This window comes from Agelaius phoeniceus, chromosome 2 (assembly GCF_051311805.1).
Source record: "Agelaius phoeniceus isolate bAgePho1 chromosome 2, bAgePho1.hap1, whole genome shotgun sequence".
NCBI lineage: Eukaryota > Metazoa > Chordata > Aves > Passeriformes > Icteridae > Agelaius > Agelaius phoeniceus.
Genome location: NC_135266.1, coordinates 65,641,258 through 65,660,745, shown reverse-complemented (window position 1 = coordinate 65,660,745; position 19,488 = coordinate 65,641,258). Strand labels below are relative to the sequence as shown.

General features: G+C 35.5%; 1 protein-coding gene across 2 annotated transcripts in view; it reads left to right on the top strand.

The window, feature by feature from the left end:
* The window catches only part of COG6 (component of oligomeric golgi complex 6), a 55,370-nt gene that overhangs the window by 1,524 nt on the left and 34,358 nt on the right, over nt 1-19,488 (top strand). For both annotated transcript variants that reach the window (XM_054654162.2, XM_054654167.2), the window contains exons 4-8: nt 3,057-3,115; nt 13,636-13,747; nt 15,628-15,710; nt 15,948-16,018; nt 17,158-17,251. In XM_054654162.2, coding sequence (XP_054510137.2) covers nt 3,057-3,115; nt 13,636-13,747; nt 15,628-15,710; nt 15,948-16,018; nt 17,158-17,251 — 419 coding nt within the window. The remainder of the gene's footprint in view (nt 1-3,056; nt 3,116-13,635; nt 13,748-15,627; nt 15,711-15,947; nt 16,019-17,157; nt 17,252-19,488) is intronic.

The following is a 19,488-nucleotide window of genomic DNA, read 5'->3' as shown; positions in this document are numbered from 1 at the left end:
GATAACAGCAATGTGAAATCCATGTGTGCGTCAGTGGAGAGAAAATATTTTATTAGATTGGATGTGAGATTTAAGGGTTAATTTGTGTATTTCTATTTAAAATGGCTTTTGTATTGACTGTGTTTCTTGAGTTATGTGTTTATGCAAATACCTCAAGTATATTCATAGGAAAGTATCTGGTAATTCAAAGAGGGAGGCAGATCTGGTGTGCATCTTCAGTGTATTGGTTTTGTTTCTTAATGTTGTTTCAGAATGCCAATATGCAACAAAACCAATTCTGTTTCATCTTAATCCTGAGTGCGTAATATTCGTGGTGGAGCTGGGGAGTGTAGGAAATTTGTGTTTTATGGTGCATTACTAAGTCTGGCTTGGTTTTAGGTTACAAGTTCAAAATTCAGTGCAGTGATGCATATAAATGGCTTATGGATCCTGAAGTGTAGATGTATTGCCAAACCAAGCCTGTTCCCAATACAGCACATAAGTTATAGTATGTGAATAAGACTCCTTCACCAAAAAAATCCTGTAAAAACAGTTGTTTTCCTCTCCATATGTATGTGTGTGTGGATATTAGATATCCCCCTACTTAGATAAATAGGTTTCACAGTTATTGTTCAAATGCTTGTGACTTGATGAACTTGTACCAAAAGATGTGAGAGTACAGCATAGCCAACTGCAGTACTTAATTTTGGAAGGAACTGGGTAATGCGCCTCAGAGGTCTCAGATCTCTTTGAACATTGTTAATGTGGGTATATTCCCAGTGCAGTTCAGGAACTATTGGACTAAGCTCTTAGATGTGGAAATGAGTCGAGTGTCCATGCAGATTTTTGCTCTTTTCTGTCTTTAGATCATGAAGTGTAACTGTTGTCTGTGATTTTTTTTTTCTTTTCCCAGAGTAGAGCCACCCTGCAGAGATTTCTTTTACTGTTAAAGTCAGTAGGTAGTTTTGTTCTGTGACCCACAGGAGGTTTCCTCTAGAGCCCTGTAGAACTCATAACTTGTCTTCATTCAATCCATTTTTTCTTTGTATGAATGTAAAGTTAATAAGCTTGTGAACTAGCTCTCAGTTGTGAAATACTCTGGTACTTTATCTGTAGTATGATAGGAGGACTTGCAGGCATATGCTCAAGCTGAATAAGGAGACAAAAATGAGCTAAATAGAGCAAATAGAAAAAGGAGGATTTGGGGCATATAATGCAGAAAAATGTGCAAAGAGACCAGTATATTAAGAAAGCAGAACAAATGCAGAACATGAAAGGGAATATATTTGGATAAACCAAAAAGCTTTTTAGCTTTGTTATCTTGTAAGGTTGTAGTACCATCTGATCCAAATAACCATATATTGTCACATCTGATTTTAGGACAGTGACTTGAGAAATAGAGTGGCTGAAAGGGAGAGAAGGAGCAAGTGCTAAAATGGAATTCAGTGGGGTTGAAGAACAATGAAATTGTTAACTAATATACTGAGGTGGGGAGGAAGAGAAAAATATTTCTGTTTTGGATATAGAAGAAACATCAAATACCAACTTTCTGATTTCTCTAACATGTCTGACAGTTACCTGGTTAGGTTAGATGTAAACTCTTATATTTCATACATAAAATATTGACAATATCTGGTGTGTATTTGAATACACTTATGTAAGCACTGGCCTCCTGGTATATCCAGCTAGATTCAGAAAAAATGCTTTTTCTTCTTTTCTGATGTCCTACTATTGGCAATGTTCATGGTAATCAGTACTTCTGCCCAGAAAGTACTGGAAAGAAAGCAAATTTCCTCTTCTTTGTTTATTGAAATTTGCAATTAAGTTGGACATGAATTGTTACGGTCCTACTTTCACCTTTCAAAGCATTCCTGTACCTTTACTGCATTTCTGTTATAACTAATGTAGTGGCAGATAAAAAGGCTGAAATGAATCAGTCTGTATAGATACTTTTGTTAAACCTCTCAGGGGTCTCAAGACTGGCATCTTCAATTTGGCAAGCTGTAATATGTCTGTAATACAGCATTGAAGTTATTCACAGAATGTCTTTATTGCCTTTTCCACCTCTTCACTTGCAGTATTTTTCTATACTGAATGAATTTTGATTTTATGATTTTTTTTTTGGTTAAATTGTCTCAGTTTTTCTGCATAAGGGTTCACTGGTGGCATCCAGTTTGAAGCCAAAAAATCCAGCTGTCTTTTAGCTTTTCACAGAGCAATAAGTTTCAGAACTCTTCAGTTGCAGCAATCCTTTCAGTTATGCGGTTGCTGTCTGATGCAGAATTGTTTCTGCATGGATTCCCTTGCACTGCCATCACTCAATATTTAGGGCTGTGTTGAGTTTCCCGAGTTAGAATGGTAGAGTCATTTAGATTGGGAAGGACTTCTGAGATCATTGAGTCCAACCCAGCATTGCCAAGTTCCACCACCTTCCCCCGTCCCTCAGTATTACACCTGCACATCTTTTAAATACCTCCAGGGATTGTGACTCAGCCACCTCCCTGAGCAGCCTGTTCCAATGCCTGACCATCTTTTCAGTAAAGATATAAAGTTATTTTTCCTAATTATTGTCTTTGGTCCATGCAGCTCTGTAAGCTGTTGGACTGTAGAGCTAGGCTTGCTTAGACTAGCAGAGCTGTGTTCATCATCTTTTCTAAAAAGTCTGAGTGGACACTAGTACTGGGCTGTTTAGCATCCAGAGGTATTTGTTTCATTTTTTTATTTTGTGACAGTAAATGATGTACAGTTGACAGGCAAGCAAAATAGTCAGAACTATTTCACCATAATTTATAGCGTTTCTCTATTAAATATAAATTAAAAATAAACTGTGTGAATATATATGTATATAAACATGAAAATATATATGGATAAGGATAAAAATTTATTTATTTTACTGCCTGGACATAGGGAGAGTTAATGAATACTTGTTTCAAGAAGGCCTTTTATTTCAAAGAATATACTCATTTAAATTGCTTATACTCAGAAAGCTTCAAAAGTATTACCTATTTTAAAGATTGTTTAATACAGTTGACATGTTTGTGTTTTTCACTTGCTTAACAATTCTAATTGTATTCTAGGCAGCAAAGGAACAAACCCAGGACTTGATTGTAAAAACCACAAAACTCCAGGCAGAAAAGTATGTATACTACTTTATTTATTTGATAGAATTTTCTTTTATATGTGACTCTGACACTTTGATTATGACTTCATATTTTTTTCAATACTATATGTGTTTTTTAGCTCAGTTGCACTCTTAGCTTATTGCTAAATGATCCAATACGGTAAGAATATGTGTTAGTGTTTGTTTCAATAAAAATTGGCTTTTTAGAGAAAACAATAATTTACAGTGGTAACACATGCTAAATATGGATCTGCATGAAGTCTGTTGGTAACGTAAGTTATATTGTGTCATAACAGATATGGACCAACTCAATTTCCCATCAGTTTGACAGTCTTCTTGTTATTAATGTTTTGTATCCAGTGGAAATCTCTCTCTTTTTCAGGGGCTGTATGAGGGAGTGCAAAGTTGGATTCTAACCTACTCTGCTATATTTAAAGGCGACTGTAAAATACAGGAGTGCTGTTAAATGAGCCAAGCACAGACCACTTTTTCCATTGGTTCTCCAGCCTCCTGTGGAAGAAAAGATTTGTATTTTTCGCTTTTCAGTATTTTTTATTCCTGAGAAGGGGATAATAACCAATGACTGATTCAAGCAGTCTATTGTTTTTTGGCTAGGATGTATGGTTTTATAGCTTCAGGTTTTCTCAGTGTAGAAGAATGAGTCCCCTTGCTTTATGATCTTTCTCCAGAAAATTATATACAGTTCACTGGAGGTCAGAAATAATTATTTTGCAGCACTAAGTTTCTAGTGGAAATTATGGTTTTGGATTGCTCTCTGTGAGCTTTCAAAATCAGTAGGTTTATGATAGGAGCTTCAGTAGAAAATCTGTACATATTTTAAACATTGAATGCAGAACTACTGCATAAAATGCAATGCTGTTTCATATAAAGTGAAGGATTTGGTAAAGACACTTAAAGTAAGTTAGCAGAAGTCTTAAAAAATACATCATTTTGAATATGAATACGTGAAGTAGTAGAACACAGAAGTGGTCATATATTTTGTAGTTTCAAGACAAGGAAAGCTGCTTTGGTTCCTTGTTCTGAAGCAGAATGGGAGATACTAAGACCAGTCCCAAGAGGTGTATGTCTAATTGGCCTTAAATTCAATTAAAGGAGATTATGCAGACTGTACATCAGTACCTCTGCAATATAGTCCTTACTTGCACTATAGTTTACTTAAAAGGCTTTCTGCTAATTCCTTTAAAAGACAGAACATCCCCCTGGTGTGAAGAGGAAAAATGTTTAGGAAATAATCTGTCCTTCTAAGCATCTATGTGACCTTGGAATGCACATGTAGGAAAAAGCTTAGAAGTTTATTTTTTAAGTATACCATGAAATACCCATGAGCAGAAGCCAGAAAGTACTTGTGACTTTTACAGTCTTATAATTCATAATACCATTAGAATAAGATTCATAATACCATTATATTAGCAAAGTTGAATTTTTCCCTCCCTAAATGTATGAAAAATTGTGAAGACTGTTTGGTTCCATTTGGGACATTTTAGTCATTTGTTCTTTTAACTTGTTAAAGGACTGTTTGTTCTGATGCATTCCTTTGTTTTACATTTATGTAAACCTCTTCATTCCTTTATGAAGAGGCATCTGCTGCCAGATGTTAGGGGATTCTTGAACACCTGAAATCTGGCCTCTGAAAAAGTACAGGTCTTAAATTGCTGATGCCTTCAACTTAATGTGACCTTTTTTAGCCAATAAATAAGTGGTGAAACTAGAAGGACATGGCTTCTCTGTCCTCTGAGGGTTGTCCTGAAATGCTGTCTAGTTGAAATGCAGAGATGAAAACTGGACCTGTTCTATTATGTTTTTCTATTAGGCTTAGCATTTATGTGATTTACTTTAGCTGACCATGTTTTTGTAGCTGGAAAAAGTGTTAGGATTTTATTCAGTGATCTGAAACTGAAGGGAGAGTGTAAACTTCCAGATGCATTTCATATATTAGTGTTAACTAGGGATTTAGATTATTTTCCTTTTTTTGCTGTACTTAAAAAGGAATGGCTGTCTCAGTGGCTCTGTGTGGATACTAGGTTTCTATAATAAGTTTTGTCATTGTGTTATCATCTATATAATTAGTTGTAGTTCAAGATGGTTTTTGATTTTCAAAGCTTCTTACCTGAACTCTTGTTGGTTATCCTGGTCTCTCAGGTTTGTGTTTTGAAGGGGCTCACTTAAAGTTTCCTGTGGGTATTCCTGATGAGCGCTTTGGGACTTCCTATATTCGTGGAATGTGTGAATTTAAGATATCTGGGTAAATATTTGGGACAGAAAATTGGATTTTTGTCTCAGATTTAGGTTAAAACTTATGCATTCTTGGGTTTTTGCTTTGCAGCATTTTTTTTCTTGTTACTTGGTTTGTGAGCTTTAGACCTGCTTTGGCACATATGCTAAATGTAGGGTCTTATTTAGATAACAAATTTTGAAAGTAATTAATGCAATTACATTTTTATATTTGTGAATATGTAATTTCTTTGGTCAGTTAGGTTGCTTATTCTGAATTTATTTCTTCTATGAAGTCTAGTTAAAACTACTGTACATTGGAAACAGTTTTCCTTCACACTATTTAAATTATGGTATCTGCTTGGCATAGGAAATGAGATTTTTTTTCCTTTTTCCTTTAAAACTGAGACTTACCATAACTTAATAGAACCATGTAGTGTGAAATAAGGTAGTCTAGACATCCAACCATCTACCTTTTCATAACAAAAGGTTAAGTTATTGCTTCTCAGTAACATAGAGTCTTGACTGGAGTGTTCAATTTAATAACAAATTTCTATAATAAAGAAAAACTGAGTTAATTCAGGCAATTTCTAGTAATTGTTAAAAATCCACTTCCATTTTAGTTATCTTCAGTAGATTTTTATACTTCTACTTGAGCATGCTAATATTGCTTTCAGATTGCATTAGGTTTTTTATGTATAATGAGGAGATTACTTTGTTTTCAAACAACAATCATCTGTTGTGCTTTAAAAGATGTGGGTTTGTTTAATTGTTATTACTAGTTGGCTGACAGAAAAAGGATCTTGCTTGCTCCTTGAAGTGAGATTTTAATAATAGCTTCCTCTGACTTGTTGGTTCTCTGGTTCTCTTGTTATACTTGACTCCAGTTTTGTTGGAGTTTTTTGTTTATTTTTGCTGTTGGGGTTTGTTTGGTTTGGTTTGGGTTTTGTTTTTGGTATGAGGCTAAAATCTTACTTGCAATACTGAACTACTTCACCTTGCACAGGGAACAAGCGTCCCAGAGTTCAGTAATTCCCACACCAGAGAAATAACTTGTTTAGTTCCAAATACTCTATGCCAAAAGCCTGGCTTCTTAGTAATTCTACCAGCCACTTAATAATAAGATGTTGTGCAAGATGTTGTGCTGTTTTTGAGGTTAGCCACGAGTTAGAGTCATCAATGTAACAATGGAGAAGAGAGACTAGAAGGTAATACTTGCGATATTAATACTTATAAAATTAGGTAAGAGCAATTATGTAAGTGTGTGTATATGCTCAGGGTGTGTATATGCTTCACTGAAAATAAGTGTGCAGAAATATAAAAGTTTTTGAGGGCTAGAACTAGTGTTCTAAAAGTAAAAACCACAATGCTCTGAAAACTGTTAGGAAAGAATGGAAATGGCTGAGAGATATTTCTTGAGTCAAGCTACTGGTTCAGAGCTTTTGTGGAGATTATGCACTTGAACACCTCTACAAGTGATCTTATTTTGCTACGCCCTCTTAATTGTGTTCTTAAAGAGAGTGAAATTTGTATTTTGGTCTCAGAATCATTGTTAGTTATATCAATTACAAAAAAAGCCATTTACATAGCCCTGGGATTGTTTTACTTTTTAAAAGAAAATTAAGTATGATTCCCAGACAGGAATGTAAGTGTGTACTTCAGTTTGATTTAATTGAATTGCATTACATTCAGGTTTGGTCTTTTTTAAAAAATAAACACCATTCTTGGAATTAGTCAATTATTTGACTGTCACCTCTGTGCTCAATACAAGCTTAGAAGTCTTAAGAAAAATGTTTACAAGTGAGTCTGCTTCAGTATGCTGCACTACTGATCTCTCATCCTTGCCTCTTGGTGGTGCCTTTTTCCCTTCTAACAAATATCTTTTATTGTCAGAATTAATTTGGAACTTAAGCAGAAAGCTCAGTACTATTTGGGGCAGATTAGAGAGGTTTGCTTTTATCAGCCTGTGCTAAGAAAAGTGGTGATCTGGTGGTTTGCATTGATGAGATATATTTCATGTGTTGACCTTTTGAAACTTGTATTTACATTTATTCCCACGAATGTGCTTCATGAGAAAAAGCAGTGATTGCCTAAACTGAATTATAATTCCATGTGGAAGAGGGTGAAGACTTAAAGTTCTAAGGCTCATTTTCTATCCTGATTTGTAGCAAAGTAAAGCATAGGTGACAGGGTGTAGCAGAGGAATAAAACCAGCTAAAATAGATCTGAAAGAAAAAAAACAAAACTAACTTGTCACATTCTAGCCATGAGCAGCAGAGAACACGCAAAGCCTTATTTTCTTGCCAGCTTTTCTTCCTGACAACTCTGTTGAGACATGAAGTACTCTTGGTCAGTATGAAATGAAGCGCGGTTTTACAGTCGAGAAACATTCACCGCAAGTGCAGAATCAGTTACATGGTACCATTTCTGACTGATGTTTGTCTGATCGGCTCTGGGAGGAAAAGCCCAGGAACAGGACCAGAGAGCTTGTGGTCTTCACTGGAAATTGATTTTGGTTTTATTGCTTTCCTACTATCTGATTTAGTTCTCCTTTTGCTGCAGCTTAAGTTCATTTGTTTTGATTTTATTCCAGGTGGATATAGAGAACAGTGTGTAATTTCCATGCCTTTGGCAACGTTGTTGAATTTGATGGCAGATTTGAAGCTAGACTAAGCAGGCCCCTTTCAAGTGACTTTACATCAGATTTTTAAAAGATAAACTGAAGATACCAGTCTGTTTGATATGGAAATATCAAATAGCTCATCTCTACAAGATGGAAAAGAATGTGTTCATTGGAAACACACTCCTTTTAAACTTAATCTATGTGCTCAACTTAGAAACCATAGATCATGGATCTTAACCAGTGCCAAACAGTGATTTACTCTGTGTTTTCACATATCTTTATCTGTATATATCACATGATTTCTACAAAGCTCTGCATATTAAAATTTTGTCCAAAATATTCTGTAGATGCATACCCATGATATTTAGAGCAAGCTTTACCAGTATAAAGGTAGAAAATTATTGAATTTCTTGAATTTATTTACAACATGTCAACTTTTTTATTCTAGTGTTTGGTAATCTGTTTGGTAAGATTTTAATAATTTCAGTGGAGATTTGTTGCTTTACTTTTGATTCAGCCTTTTCAATTTTTCCCCATTTAATTTTATCACAGACTGTGTGAGATGGCAGGGCTGCAGCATTGCAGGCTGTCTTCAGATAGGTGTTACAGATGGGAGAAACCTTCTGAATTCAAGTCCACTCTCCCACTGCCACCTATTCTTTGCATGATGACTTTGGTAAACTCATCAACTATTCAACACATAACTAGTGCAGTATTTTTGCATGTTGTGTGTTTTACTATTCATGGAACACTTAGCCAAAAGCTCATTCTTTCCAGTAAAAGCATTTCCCGGATTTCCAACCTAATTATTGGATATAAATTGACTGTTTTCTCATCTTGTGCTTTGTCTTATGAGCTGCCTTCATCTCCTGTGATAAATTAGTTTTTCCATTTCCATGATGATCCTGCTAGCTGTGGTCTAATGGGAATCCATTGTTCTTGCACACAGATGATCAGGATTGTGATCTGTTTTCCAGATGAGGTCACTAATGCCTTCTTTACTATTACTGCTATTTTCTTGTATCCTGGAAACATTAGACAATTCACTGGTTTTTTTATGTCTTCCTATATTTTAAGAAAGGAGAATATTTCATAATAATTCATAATGATGGAATGGGTCACTGGATACCTCCTCACAGTATTTCAGTTCTGCTTCAGTAAGAGATGTGTTTGACAGATAAAATGCAGAGCAAAACATTTGTTCTCAGCATTTGCAAATGCACTTTTGCCCCTCTCCTTACTCTTAAGAATGGTTTTCTAGTGCTTGTGTGTAACTGTTTTGTTACATAATCTTGTATTTTTGCTTTTCACATGACAGAAAAATAATTTTGCAGCTTTATAGAGTCTGTTAAAGATGATTGTTACTTAGTTATACTTAGTTATATAGAAATACTCCACTGTCCTGAGGCTTTAAAAATGTGTTGAATCCTCAGTACCACAAATTGAAAGTAATTTCAGAATGACTGCTCTGATTCATCCTAAGTATAAGAAACTAGCAGATTTTTATGCTGTATGTGGTGGCAAGATAAAATTAAGCTTTGGAAAAGTCTGCTTCTTCTCCACCTCATTTTTGAGCTGTCTAGGTGATAATCCTAACAAACAGTGCACATTTGTATTTGGTTAAAGGGAAAAGTGCATGAAGTGCATAGTTTTCCCAGCCTTTTGAGTTCTCTTGCAAAAGAATTCTGTCTCCCTGGTAACGATTAAAACTGGGGAAATTGCTCTTTGTAGGAATCCTGTCCTTTGCCCAAGTTCTAAATTCTACCAACACTTGGCACTTCTCCTTTTGCATCAATGCAGGGTTCCCATAAGCTGTTAGTTTCATTCATTTATGCAGGATTAACTGTGTTAAAAGAAAAAAAAAAATTGGGACATGGTATGGCCTTTCCTCAGCTGTACTGAACTGCTTAGAATTTAGAAATTATTATATCTACAGAAAGGCAGTGGGTCTTAAAATGTCCTGTTGTCTGCACAGAGGTACTGACTGCTGTGGGTTATATGTAAGACAGACTTACACTGGCTTTTGTTGTTACCGGCATTATGTTTTTGTTAGGCACTTATGGTATTTGTTACTGTAGTGAAATGATTGAGCAACCTTGAGTGGTATTTTAATCTATTGCCCTGCCTTAGTAAAATAGATTAAATTCCAGTTAAATATCTGTTAGCTTGTATGTGAGGAAATAAATAAATACATATGGAAAAAAATTGAATGCAAATCTGAGTGCGTTGGTCTCAGTAATACTGTACACTGCCAGGCAAAACTCAAAGGTATGAACAATTTACATATTTTGTTCCTAATCCATCATCTAGGCTATAGAGTCTCTTTCTTGTGCAGATTGATAATAAAGGCAACTTTCACAGTCATCTCAAGCAGAACTGGCTAACCTGGGTTCTGAAACAGAGTAGCTCTTTGAAATCCTGTGTGCTTTGTAAAGAGCCCAACAGAGACAGCTTTATCAAAATTCAGGCACATGCTGTTGTTTAGGAGAGATGCTTGTCACCACTTCCCAATCACGATCTTGAGAAAAGTGAATGAAACATTGCTGCCACCTTGAGGTTGTTATTTTCTGAGTACATTGTGAAGCTTAGCTTGCCCAGTGTACTTGAGTTTAATGTATTGACTCTATATTATAAAAGTTAATTATTAGGAGTGCATGAAGTCCATCAGTGTGCAGTTATGCCAGGCCTTAGCCCAAGACACAGCCAGGGATGGGAATGGCTTTAAAGTACAGTGTTTGATCAAACCTTGTTCTCCATAGCAGCAACAATGGAGGGAGGATTGTGAAGAGTGAGGACTTGCAGAAAGAGAGATATTGATTAGCAAGATTGTTCTTTTTTCATAAAGAAGGAGTAAAACCGGGCATAGAGTTCCAGGACTGACTCACGAGCATGCTGTTTAGACAGTTCCTGACTCTGTTCCTTGTTCTACCACAACCCTACTTCGACCTGAAAATGGAGAAAACCATTATGCCCAGTATACTACACTTCTTAAAATCAGACTTCCTCCCACCCACAGTTTGATGGAAGTATAGATTCAAAAAATCTGAAGAACAGAAAATGATAATAAATGGAAAACTTCTGTAAGACCACCTTTAAAGTTTTTGCACTCAGGAGATACACAGGCTCAAAGAACAGAAAAGTTTCTCAGCATCCTATCTGCTCCTCTCTTTGTGGGAGATTTATTTCAGTTGAACCCAAAGAAGGTGTTGCATTTGCCTTCTCTCATCTATTTGCTAAAGGGATCATCTCTTACCTAAAGGGAGGGGTAGTCCAGTCTATTTTCAGCTTTGTGGATTTATACTAAATTGAGACTTCCATCCCAAGAGGAGACACTCAGGGCAACTATTGAAGTTAATTCACTAATTTACATTTTCTGTTGTTTAAATGAAATACAGTGGTGGTGATGTTGAGGCATTAGACTTGCTCAGCAAAAAGTGTGAAACAGGAATGCTTTGTTGAAAGCAGCATCATTGTGTTAAATTTTAAGTGTCCTTGGCTGATTTTCAATTTGAGTAGCCATCTTGATGCCTCTAGGGTTTTCTTGAGTCATAATAATAATAATTTTGATTATCATTAGTAGCTGTAACTGACAATTGAAATGAGCTCTTCTTATGCTTCAGAGGAGTTCTGAAGTGTAGTTTTTGTGAGAGTTTTGTAGCAGCAGTGAGGACAGTGCCTCTTGCCTGTGACAGCTCCTGGTGCTGGCACACCCCAGTCCCTTAGCACAGGCTGTGGTAAACTGAATTAGAAAATACATGTAATCTCCACCCTCAAGAAGTAAGAACTTCTGGATTTTTTCCTGCCAGATTTGCTCCCTGATCTAATTCACTACATGATGCTGTAAACAATTGTTCTGGCACAGTGGGAAGGCCAGTACAGGTCAGGGATGAGCAGGGATGGCTGAGGCAGCCTGAGTAGCATGGCTTACACATCGTTGCAGTGAGTATATTAGTGCAGAGCAGACCTGCCCCATCTTTGATCTGTACTGTGAGGATTTCATAGTTACCCTTTAGAATATCTTTCACAGACTGATTTTAAAATACTCTTTTGTTAATATCTTCTTGTCTCTTTGTTGTACGTTTTGTAGACCACTTGTCTTTTTGCTTCTTACAGAATGACTTGCTCTCTTCAGATTTCACCACATAAATCCTCTGGCTGAAAATTTACTGAATTTGTTCCAAATGGTCTTGTTCCATTCCCCTTTCACTGTGTTGGAAAGCACCAGGGCTTTTCATGGATGCATCTGTCTGTAGAGTTAGTTAAAATGATCCTCCATCACTCTTGTACCTTCCCTGAGAAACATTTGGCTTCATGAAGACTCAAAATTTGGAATTGTAGAGTTTACTTAGAGAAAATTAAATAGTTTTATTTTAAGCATTGCAAAACTGTCAATGTAAAGATAAAATCATTATATTTGCCTAGGACCCCAGTGAAACCTGAATTATCAATTCAAGACGTGATATTAAACCATATGAGTTTTTGGTTTTCCTTTTTGATTAGGTCTCTGTTGTGTAACTTAGAAGTATTGGCTTACTTTCCTCTTTGATCTGCATAGATTTTACTGCTAAAGTACTGTTGGATTTTATATTACTTTCCCTCTCATTGTTCAGTGTGCTAGAGCATTGACAATTGCAAAAATTTAATCTGATCTCTAGAAGATTTTGTGGAACTGCAGGGTGGGAAAGTCGTCCATGTCTACAGAAGGGAAGCCAGTTTTCCATAATTAGTAGCTGAATGAAGTTCAGACACTAGTTGGATAGTAGAGAAGGGGTAAATAAGTGAAAGCTTTCTTTTCAAGCTTTGACCTTGCAAGGAAATTTAATTATACAGTATATAAAAGTATACTTGCCTGTCTTACCACCCTGTAATAACAATGTATTTGTCTTGTAGTAATTATATCACACTGAAAGATGAAATGATCCTAAAGGAATTGAGCTTTATTCTTCTGCAAATAACTAATTGATGCCTTCTCAATGTCTTGAAAAAGTAGTCTTTATTTCCAGGAATACTGTGTGCTCAGATCACAGTTCGAGCAAATTTTCTGTTGCCACAGGAATCCCAGTCCATTCCATTTGGGTCCTCCTGTGGTTGTAAGGCATGTGACAAAACATGTGCAGGAAAATGCTGCCCATGAGATGGTGTTTGCATATTGCATCCTGGCTGTGTTTATTTCAGGAACAAGAGAATTAGCCATTGCATTTTGATTGCTTGTCACATTAGTAAATTGATATACCAACTGCATGGTGTTACAAAGAAATGGATCTGGTCTGCAGAAAAGTAGGTTAATGTAAGGTTAATTTTGTGATTTTGTATGCTATAGGTTTTTCCTTTCCTTAGTGAATTTGAAAGGTAACAACTGCAAGCATTGCAAAAGTGCAAGCACAAAGTATCTGGATTAGATAACTTATGATACAAATGCTGAAGGAATATAATTTTGAAGAATTTAGTAAATTTCAAATGTGTTAAAATACCTCTATATTGTCTTTAGTGAATGTGTTACCTTAATAGAAAGTCTTATGTGAAAAAGCAGCTCAAGTGTTTGATGGCAAGAATGAGCTATTATAATTTAATAATACAAAATTTCTGATACTGGTTGTATTTCCAAAGGTATAAATATGAAAAGTCAGTATTTGAGATAAGCATAAAAAGCTAATATCCTCTTCACTTTGTTTTATTACAGTCAGAGATTAGAAATGAAAGCACAAGTTGCAGATGCATTCATAGCAAAATTCCAGCTGACACCGGATGAAATGAATCTGCTCCGAGGCACAAAAGATGAGCCAATTACTGAGGTAGCTCAATGAACATTAAAATCTTCACCCTGAACTAAAATGTAGAAATGCCCTAACTGAATTGTACATGAGATATTATTTTCAGTTTGCAATTTAATTTTTTATGGAGGAATGTACCTTTTAAGAGAATGGTGAATTTCTGATGAGTTTGAAATGTGTGATGAAAGATTCAAGTAAAGAGACAGAAAACCAACATTAACTTCTAGTTTGCGTAATGATGTAATGAGTTTGAGGCAAATGAGCTCTCATGTAATCAGTTTGAGGCAAAGTAGTTCTCAGATGGTTCTGCACTTCAAAAAGACCTTTATGAAGTCTGAATTTTCAGTGAAGACATTTTAAAACTTCATGACACTCAAAGCAAATGAGAAGCTTGCAGCTCTCTAGTACTGCCACTGTGCATGTGCGTGTACATTTTGCATATTCATGTATATAGGTACTCAGTGACTTGAGACAATATGAGCTGAGACTTTCCCTCAATGTTATTTGGTTGCTAAAGATACTAGGTGCTGATTCACTTCAGCCACCGTCCAAAACGAGTTTTGGAATATGATATGGTTGGAATAAGAACACACAGTAAAAGGAAATTTGTTCTACAGTAAAAGGAAACTGAATAATGAAAGAATTGAGTGTACCAAATAGACATTTTATCATTGTAGTCGCATGGAAAGCTTCACGTAGTGTATCAGCAGGTAGTCCAGATTTATCTCATTTTCACAGGCATCCTGTTTGCATTAAAAGCACTATTAAGAACATGGAACTGATAACCATAAACAGTGCTAATGAAAGCATAAATAGAATGTGCTAAATAATTGTGCACTTGAGTAATTGCTGTATGCTTTTGTACCACTCCTGCCATGAAAGAGCATTCAAGTTTCTAGAAAGTGCCTATTGCAGGGAGCAATGACAGCAATGCTGTGCCAGTTACTGCGTGATTGGTTTGCAGCCAGTGAGGGCTGGTCTTGAAACGTCATCTAAAAAATGTGCAGAAGTAACTGAGATAAAATACTTCTTCTGCTTTAGTTGGTAGACTTCATTAACATCCTGTGTGTGCATTTCCCCTAGGATAGAGTCAACCAATGTGCTTGAAACATCTTTAGTCAGATTTGTGGTTTGGAAATTTTCTTTTATCCCAAAGGAAGAGTGCTTTGGGTTTTTGTAATCATGGTCTTTAACACAGTTGATGCAAGGCAGTAGATTAAATTGCTGGCCTCTTTTACTTAGAATATGTCTATTTTTATGTGACTTGAACCAGAATGAACTTTCCTGAGCAAACTGTGTTCAAATCACAAAAGATGTAAGAATTGTAACTGAAATAGCTGGTCTCCTCCAAGGCATTTGAAATATGTCTTCATAGGAAGGCCTGTTTAATAATGCTACTGGCTTTCCATTTCCTCTCTGAAACTAACAAAGTAACCTTTTTAGCCATATGTACTTGTCTTCTAGGCTTTGGCTATTTTGGTTTTTTTCACCGCTGCTGTTGAGTTACTCCACAGAGAAAGGTTTTTCTGGAAAACCTTCGTCTGGTCAATTGCAAATGGTTTTTTAAAATTTTTTTTTAAAGACATAGTTATCCCATTTCATGAGTACAAAAAATATCAACCTATAATCATTGTACTTTACAATGTTTCATTTTGCTCTGTAGTTTTTAACAGTAATGGCAGTAATGGGAGACAGTGATGTAATGCATAGCAGTGTCCTCAAAATCTCCCTAGGGTTACCCAGTGGATATGAAACACACATACTTCACAAGACAGGTTAAAAACACATGTTAAGTGCCTTTTTTTTTTTTTTTTTTGAAAGAGGGGTATAGAGTGCTAGAGCTTTGAATAGAAATTACTGCTTTTACACACTGCTTGTATTTTGTTTTTAAATTTATTTAGGATTTTTTCAAGGCTCTGGGACGAGTAAAACAAATTCATGATGATGTCAAGATTCTCCTCCGAACAAATCAGCAAAGGGCAGGGTGAGTAGTACTTAAATGAGTGCAAGAGAACCATTTACAGTTAAAAGCAGAAGTTAAAGCAAGGTCTCATCCTTTGCTTCATATGACAGATTATATGCAGAAATATACAGAATATTTCACCAAAAAATTTTAAAATACTCAAAATTTTAATAATGGTATGTTTAATTTTACTTGAAGGGCCTTTGCTAGTACTTTCTAAAATAGAATTTGTAAATAAACTTTTTATTTGTCTTGTAGCTTGGAAATTATGGAACAGATGGCATTACTGCAAGAGACATCTTATGAACGACTTTACAGATGGACTCAAAGTAGGACTAAGAATGTTTTTATGTTTATGATTATTATAATGCTGATGATTCCTATAATTCCTTCATGTGGATTGAACTTAGCACAAATCCCTTCCAAGATATATTAACATTTTGGTTTCCTTCTTATGGAGCCAAACTGTTAATTGGCAATTCTCTAGGTTTTTGGGTCAATTTCATTATTATAAAAGTGGATTATTTATTTATGGTTTTAGTAGATGGTTTTGCACAAAGAACAACTACTACAGTGTGGTAGTCCAAACAAAATTTTAATTGTATTGAATTTCCTTTCCTTGTGAGTTAGAGGGACGTTGTTGGTTTTAATGATTTGATAGTAAGATCTAGTTTAGTGGGAGGGCTGGTGGATTACTTTTAGAAAAGAAAAAATCCTTTTGTCAGGATGCTCTTTTGAATGATAGTAGGCTTTGTTTTTTTGCATATGTACTCTGGATGTAGTCATCCAACACCTTGATAGCCTCAAATACATCAAATATACTTGCTCTTCTCCAAAGCAAAAGACTGTCTCACTGACAGTGAGATTAATGAGGGAAAAAATGGTGTAATGTGATTTCTATATTCATTAGCTGTTCTTCAGTGGATGCTGAAACCTCAAATAATAGTTGTGGTTACACCCTTACAAAAAGTCGTAATTTTTCTGTCAATGTTTGATCTAGTTTATATGATTTCTACATTCTTGCCTGGAATATAAAATATTATATAATTATTTTGATGAAAGAAAAAATAAGAGAACCAAATGGCAAGACAAACAGCTTGCTTAACTAGTTGTTCCATTTTTTCTTAATAGTTTACCTGAAGTGTGGTAAACAGTTACAAAGGAGCCCAATACAATTTTGAAGGTTGAATGAGTCAACATTTAATTTTGGGCATGAACAAATAGTAAGCTTCCTTTAGTCATTTTTATTGTTGAAAGTGGTGATGGACATGCATTTTACAGTACTGCTTGCAGGGGAATTTAATTGTATTAACACTAACTATTGTATTAACACTAACTAGCCCAGGTAGCATATTCTGAAGTCTTCAAAGTGAAAAACCTTTGAGTTTTTAACTTATTTTCTTGTTTGACAGCTTGTATAAAATGTGTTACAGGGTAAAGAATGTGCTTTTGTGTTGGTATTTTATAGATGAATGCAGGACATTGACACAAGAATCATGTGACATTTCTCCAGTTCTTGCTCAAGCCATGGAAGCCTTACAAGATAGACCTGTCCTGTACAAGTAAGTGTTTGCTATTATCTCTTAACAGAAGCTAGTATTTTGAGCTTATAAAACTTAAAGATGAGCATGAATTACAGTGCCAAGACTGGTGGCAATTTGGTCCTGTGCCAAATTCAAAACTACCCAGAAACTTAAGTTATAAAACATGCTATTTTGACTGTTTTAAATTTCAGAAATCTTTTTGACGTAATTATGATACAGGAAATGTCATTGGACTTTTCTAACTTAAAAGTTTCTAATTCAAGTAAAATGTCAGACTGTTTTAATTTAAATTAATTGTGAATTCCTGCTCTCATTCTTGGATTTTTCTGAAGTAAAAAAATCCTGTTCAAAACATGTGATTGTGTCTTTTGAGTCCCCAAAGTAAAAAGTTGGTAAAGACTAATTAGCTCTTACTGAAGTGCCTGTGGTAGTAAAAATGTCTTCCATTATGAGTTATACAGTAATCTATTAAAAAGCCCTACATATGGACCTCTAAAGTGTAGAGATATATTTATATCTATATCTGTGTAAAATACTCCTGTTCTTATTCTGAATTTGCTGGTGTTGAAGTAAATGAAATGGTACTTAGGAGAGTGAACCACCAGGTGGCACTGTAAGAACTGTTCATTGGGGTAACCATCTCTGGAGAGGTTATTTACACTTCTTAGGGGTTTGGGCTTTTGGTTTTCGTTGGGCTGTTTTTTTTTTTTTTTTAATGCATTAATCATATTGCAACCATTGAAAATTGCTTTCAGCCACAGGTATCTAGGGCAGCCTTTCATAGGCCTAGCCCTGTCTTCAGGCGTGTCACTGTGAAGGTGTAGGTACATGATGCTGCAAAGCTCCTTGGAGCCCTTCACAGGAGAAGTGCATGGGGCATGTGGACCTGAAAAGTGCTGTCAGTGTGAGAGAAAGCTCAGATCTGGACATGCTCAGTCAGCTCTGCTGGTTGATGTGAGGGAGAAGTGGTGTCACTTGACCTCCCCAGCTGTTGGATGGTGTGTTGCAGTACTTCAGGCCATAGCTGGGAATTGCAGTCCCTTCTCTTCCCTACACCCTCTTTTACAGCTGCAAAAGATCAGTCACTATGCTGTTCACAACATTTTATAGGATTCTTTTTAGATACAGTTTTATTTTCTGTAATAAATACTTTGTTGAATTATGATACTTTGAAACTTCATAAAATCATTGTTTTGCTTTCTTAGTTCAAGGGAAGAAAACCCCATCTTGTGCATAAATCCACTGCTGGCCAGTTTAAAATGAATCTGCAAAAGATAATTTTTTTTTCTAACGCTTCTGTCATAAACAGCAGTAATAGTATTAACAAAGATAGAATTTGATTGGTAAGACCTTTCCTCTGCCAAAAGGGCAAAAAACCCCTATTACTGTAGATGATGCAGACACGTGTCTCTCATCTTAGATTATCAAGCTTAATTACTTGTTACAGCATATTATCAAAATTGTAGTACTGATGCTTTACATTTTAAATCTCAAGATTTAATTTATTCCCTTACAAAAATTTTTGCATACCTTTAACAAATTGCTGAGTTCATAATGTAGAAAGTAAGTAACGGGAGAAAATAATTCTAAATAGTTTTTTTGTGTATTAGCACTCTTGTGTGAACTGAACACTTTCCCTCCAAATCACTGCCCTTGCATCTGATAAAGATTGTGATTCAGTTGGGTGGAAGTGAATAAGATAGGGAAGGCGAGAGTTTAGAACCAAATCTACAAATTCTTGTTTCTTTATATTGACTTACCAACTAAAAGGGTCAGAAGGACTGCACTATGAATGGACTTTTTGGGACTGCAGTCAGTAGGGGATGTAAAAGAAACATTTCAGATTGGTTTTCACTTCCTGGGCCTAACAGAAAAATTTGGAACTGTTTCCTAGAAAATGCACGGAGACACAGCTGAAAGCAGTGCTCCTCTTCCATCATCCACTCAGGTTTACAAAGGTTTTTTTCTTCCTCTTTCCCCAGTGATCATTACTGTATATTTTAAACACTAAAGCTGGGTTGAAAAATATCCAAATGTTTTCTTCTCTGAACATGAGTATGTGTAATGACATAGTAGTAAATACTGTGTTCTAGTGTAAATAATAGTTATTGCTGATTTTTTTAACATGCAGGATTTTATAATGGTTATACCCTGTTCTACTGAGAGCAAAAGGAAAATTAGTACTTTCCTTTTTAAAACAAAATTATCATTATTGAATGCTGTTTTCAGAACTAATAATGATCATATGATCTGTT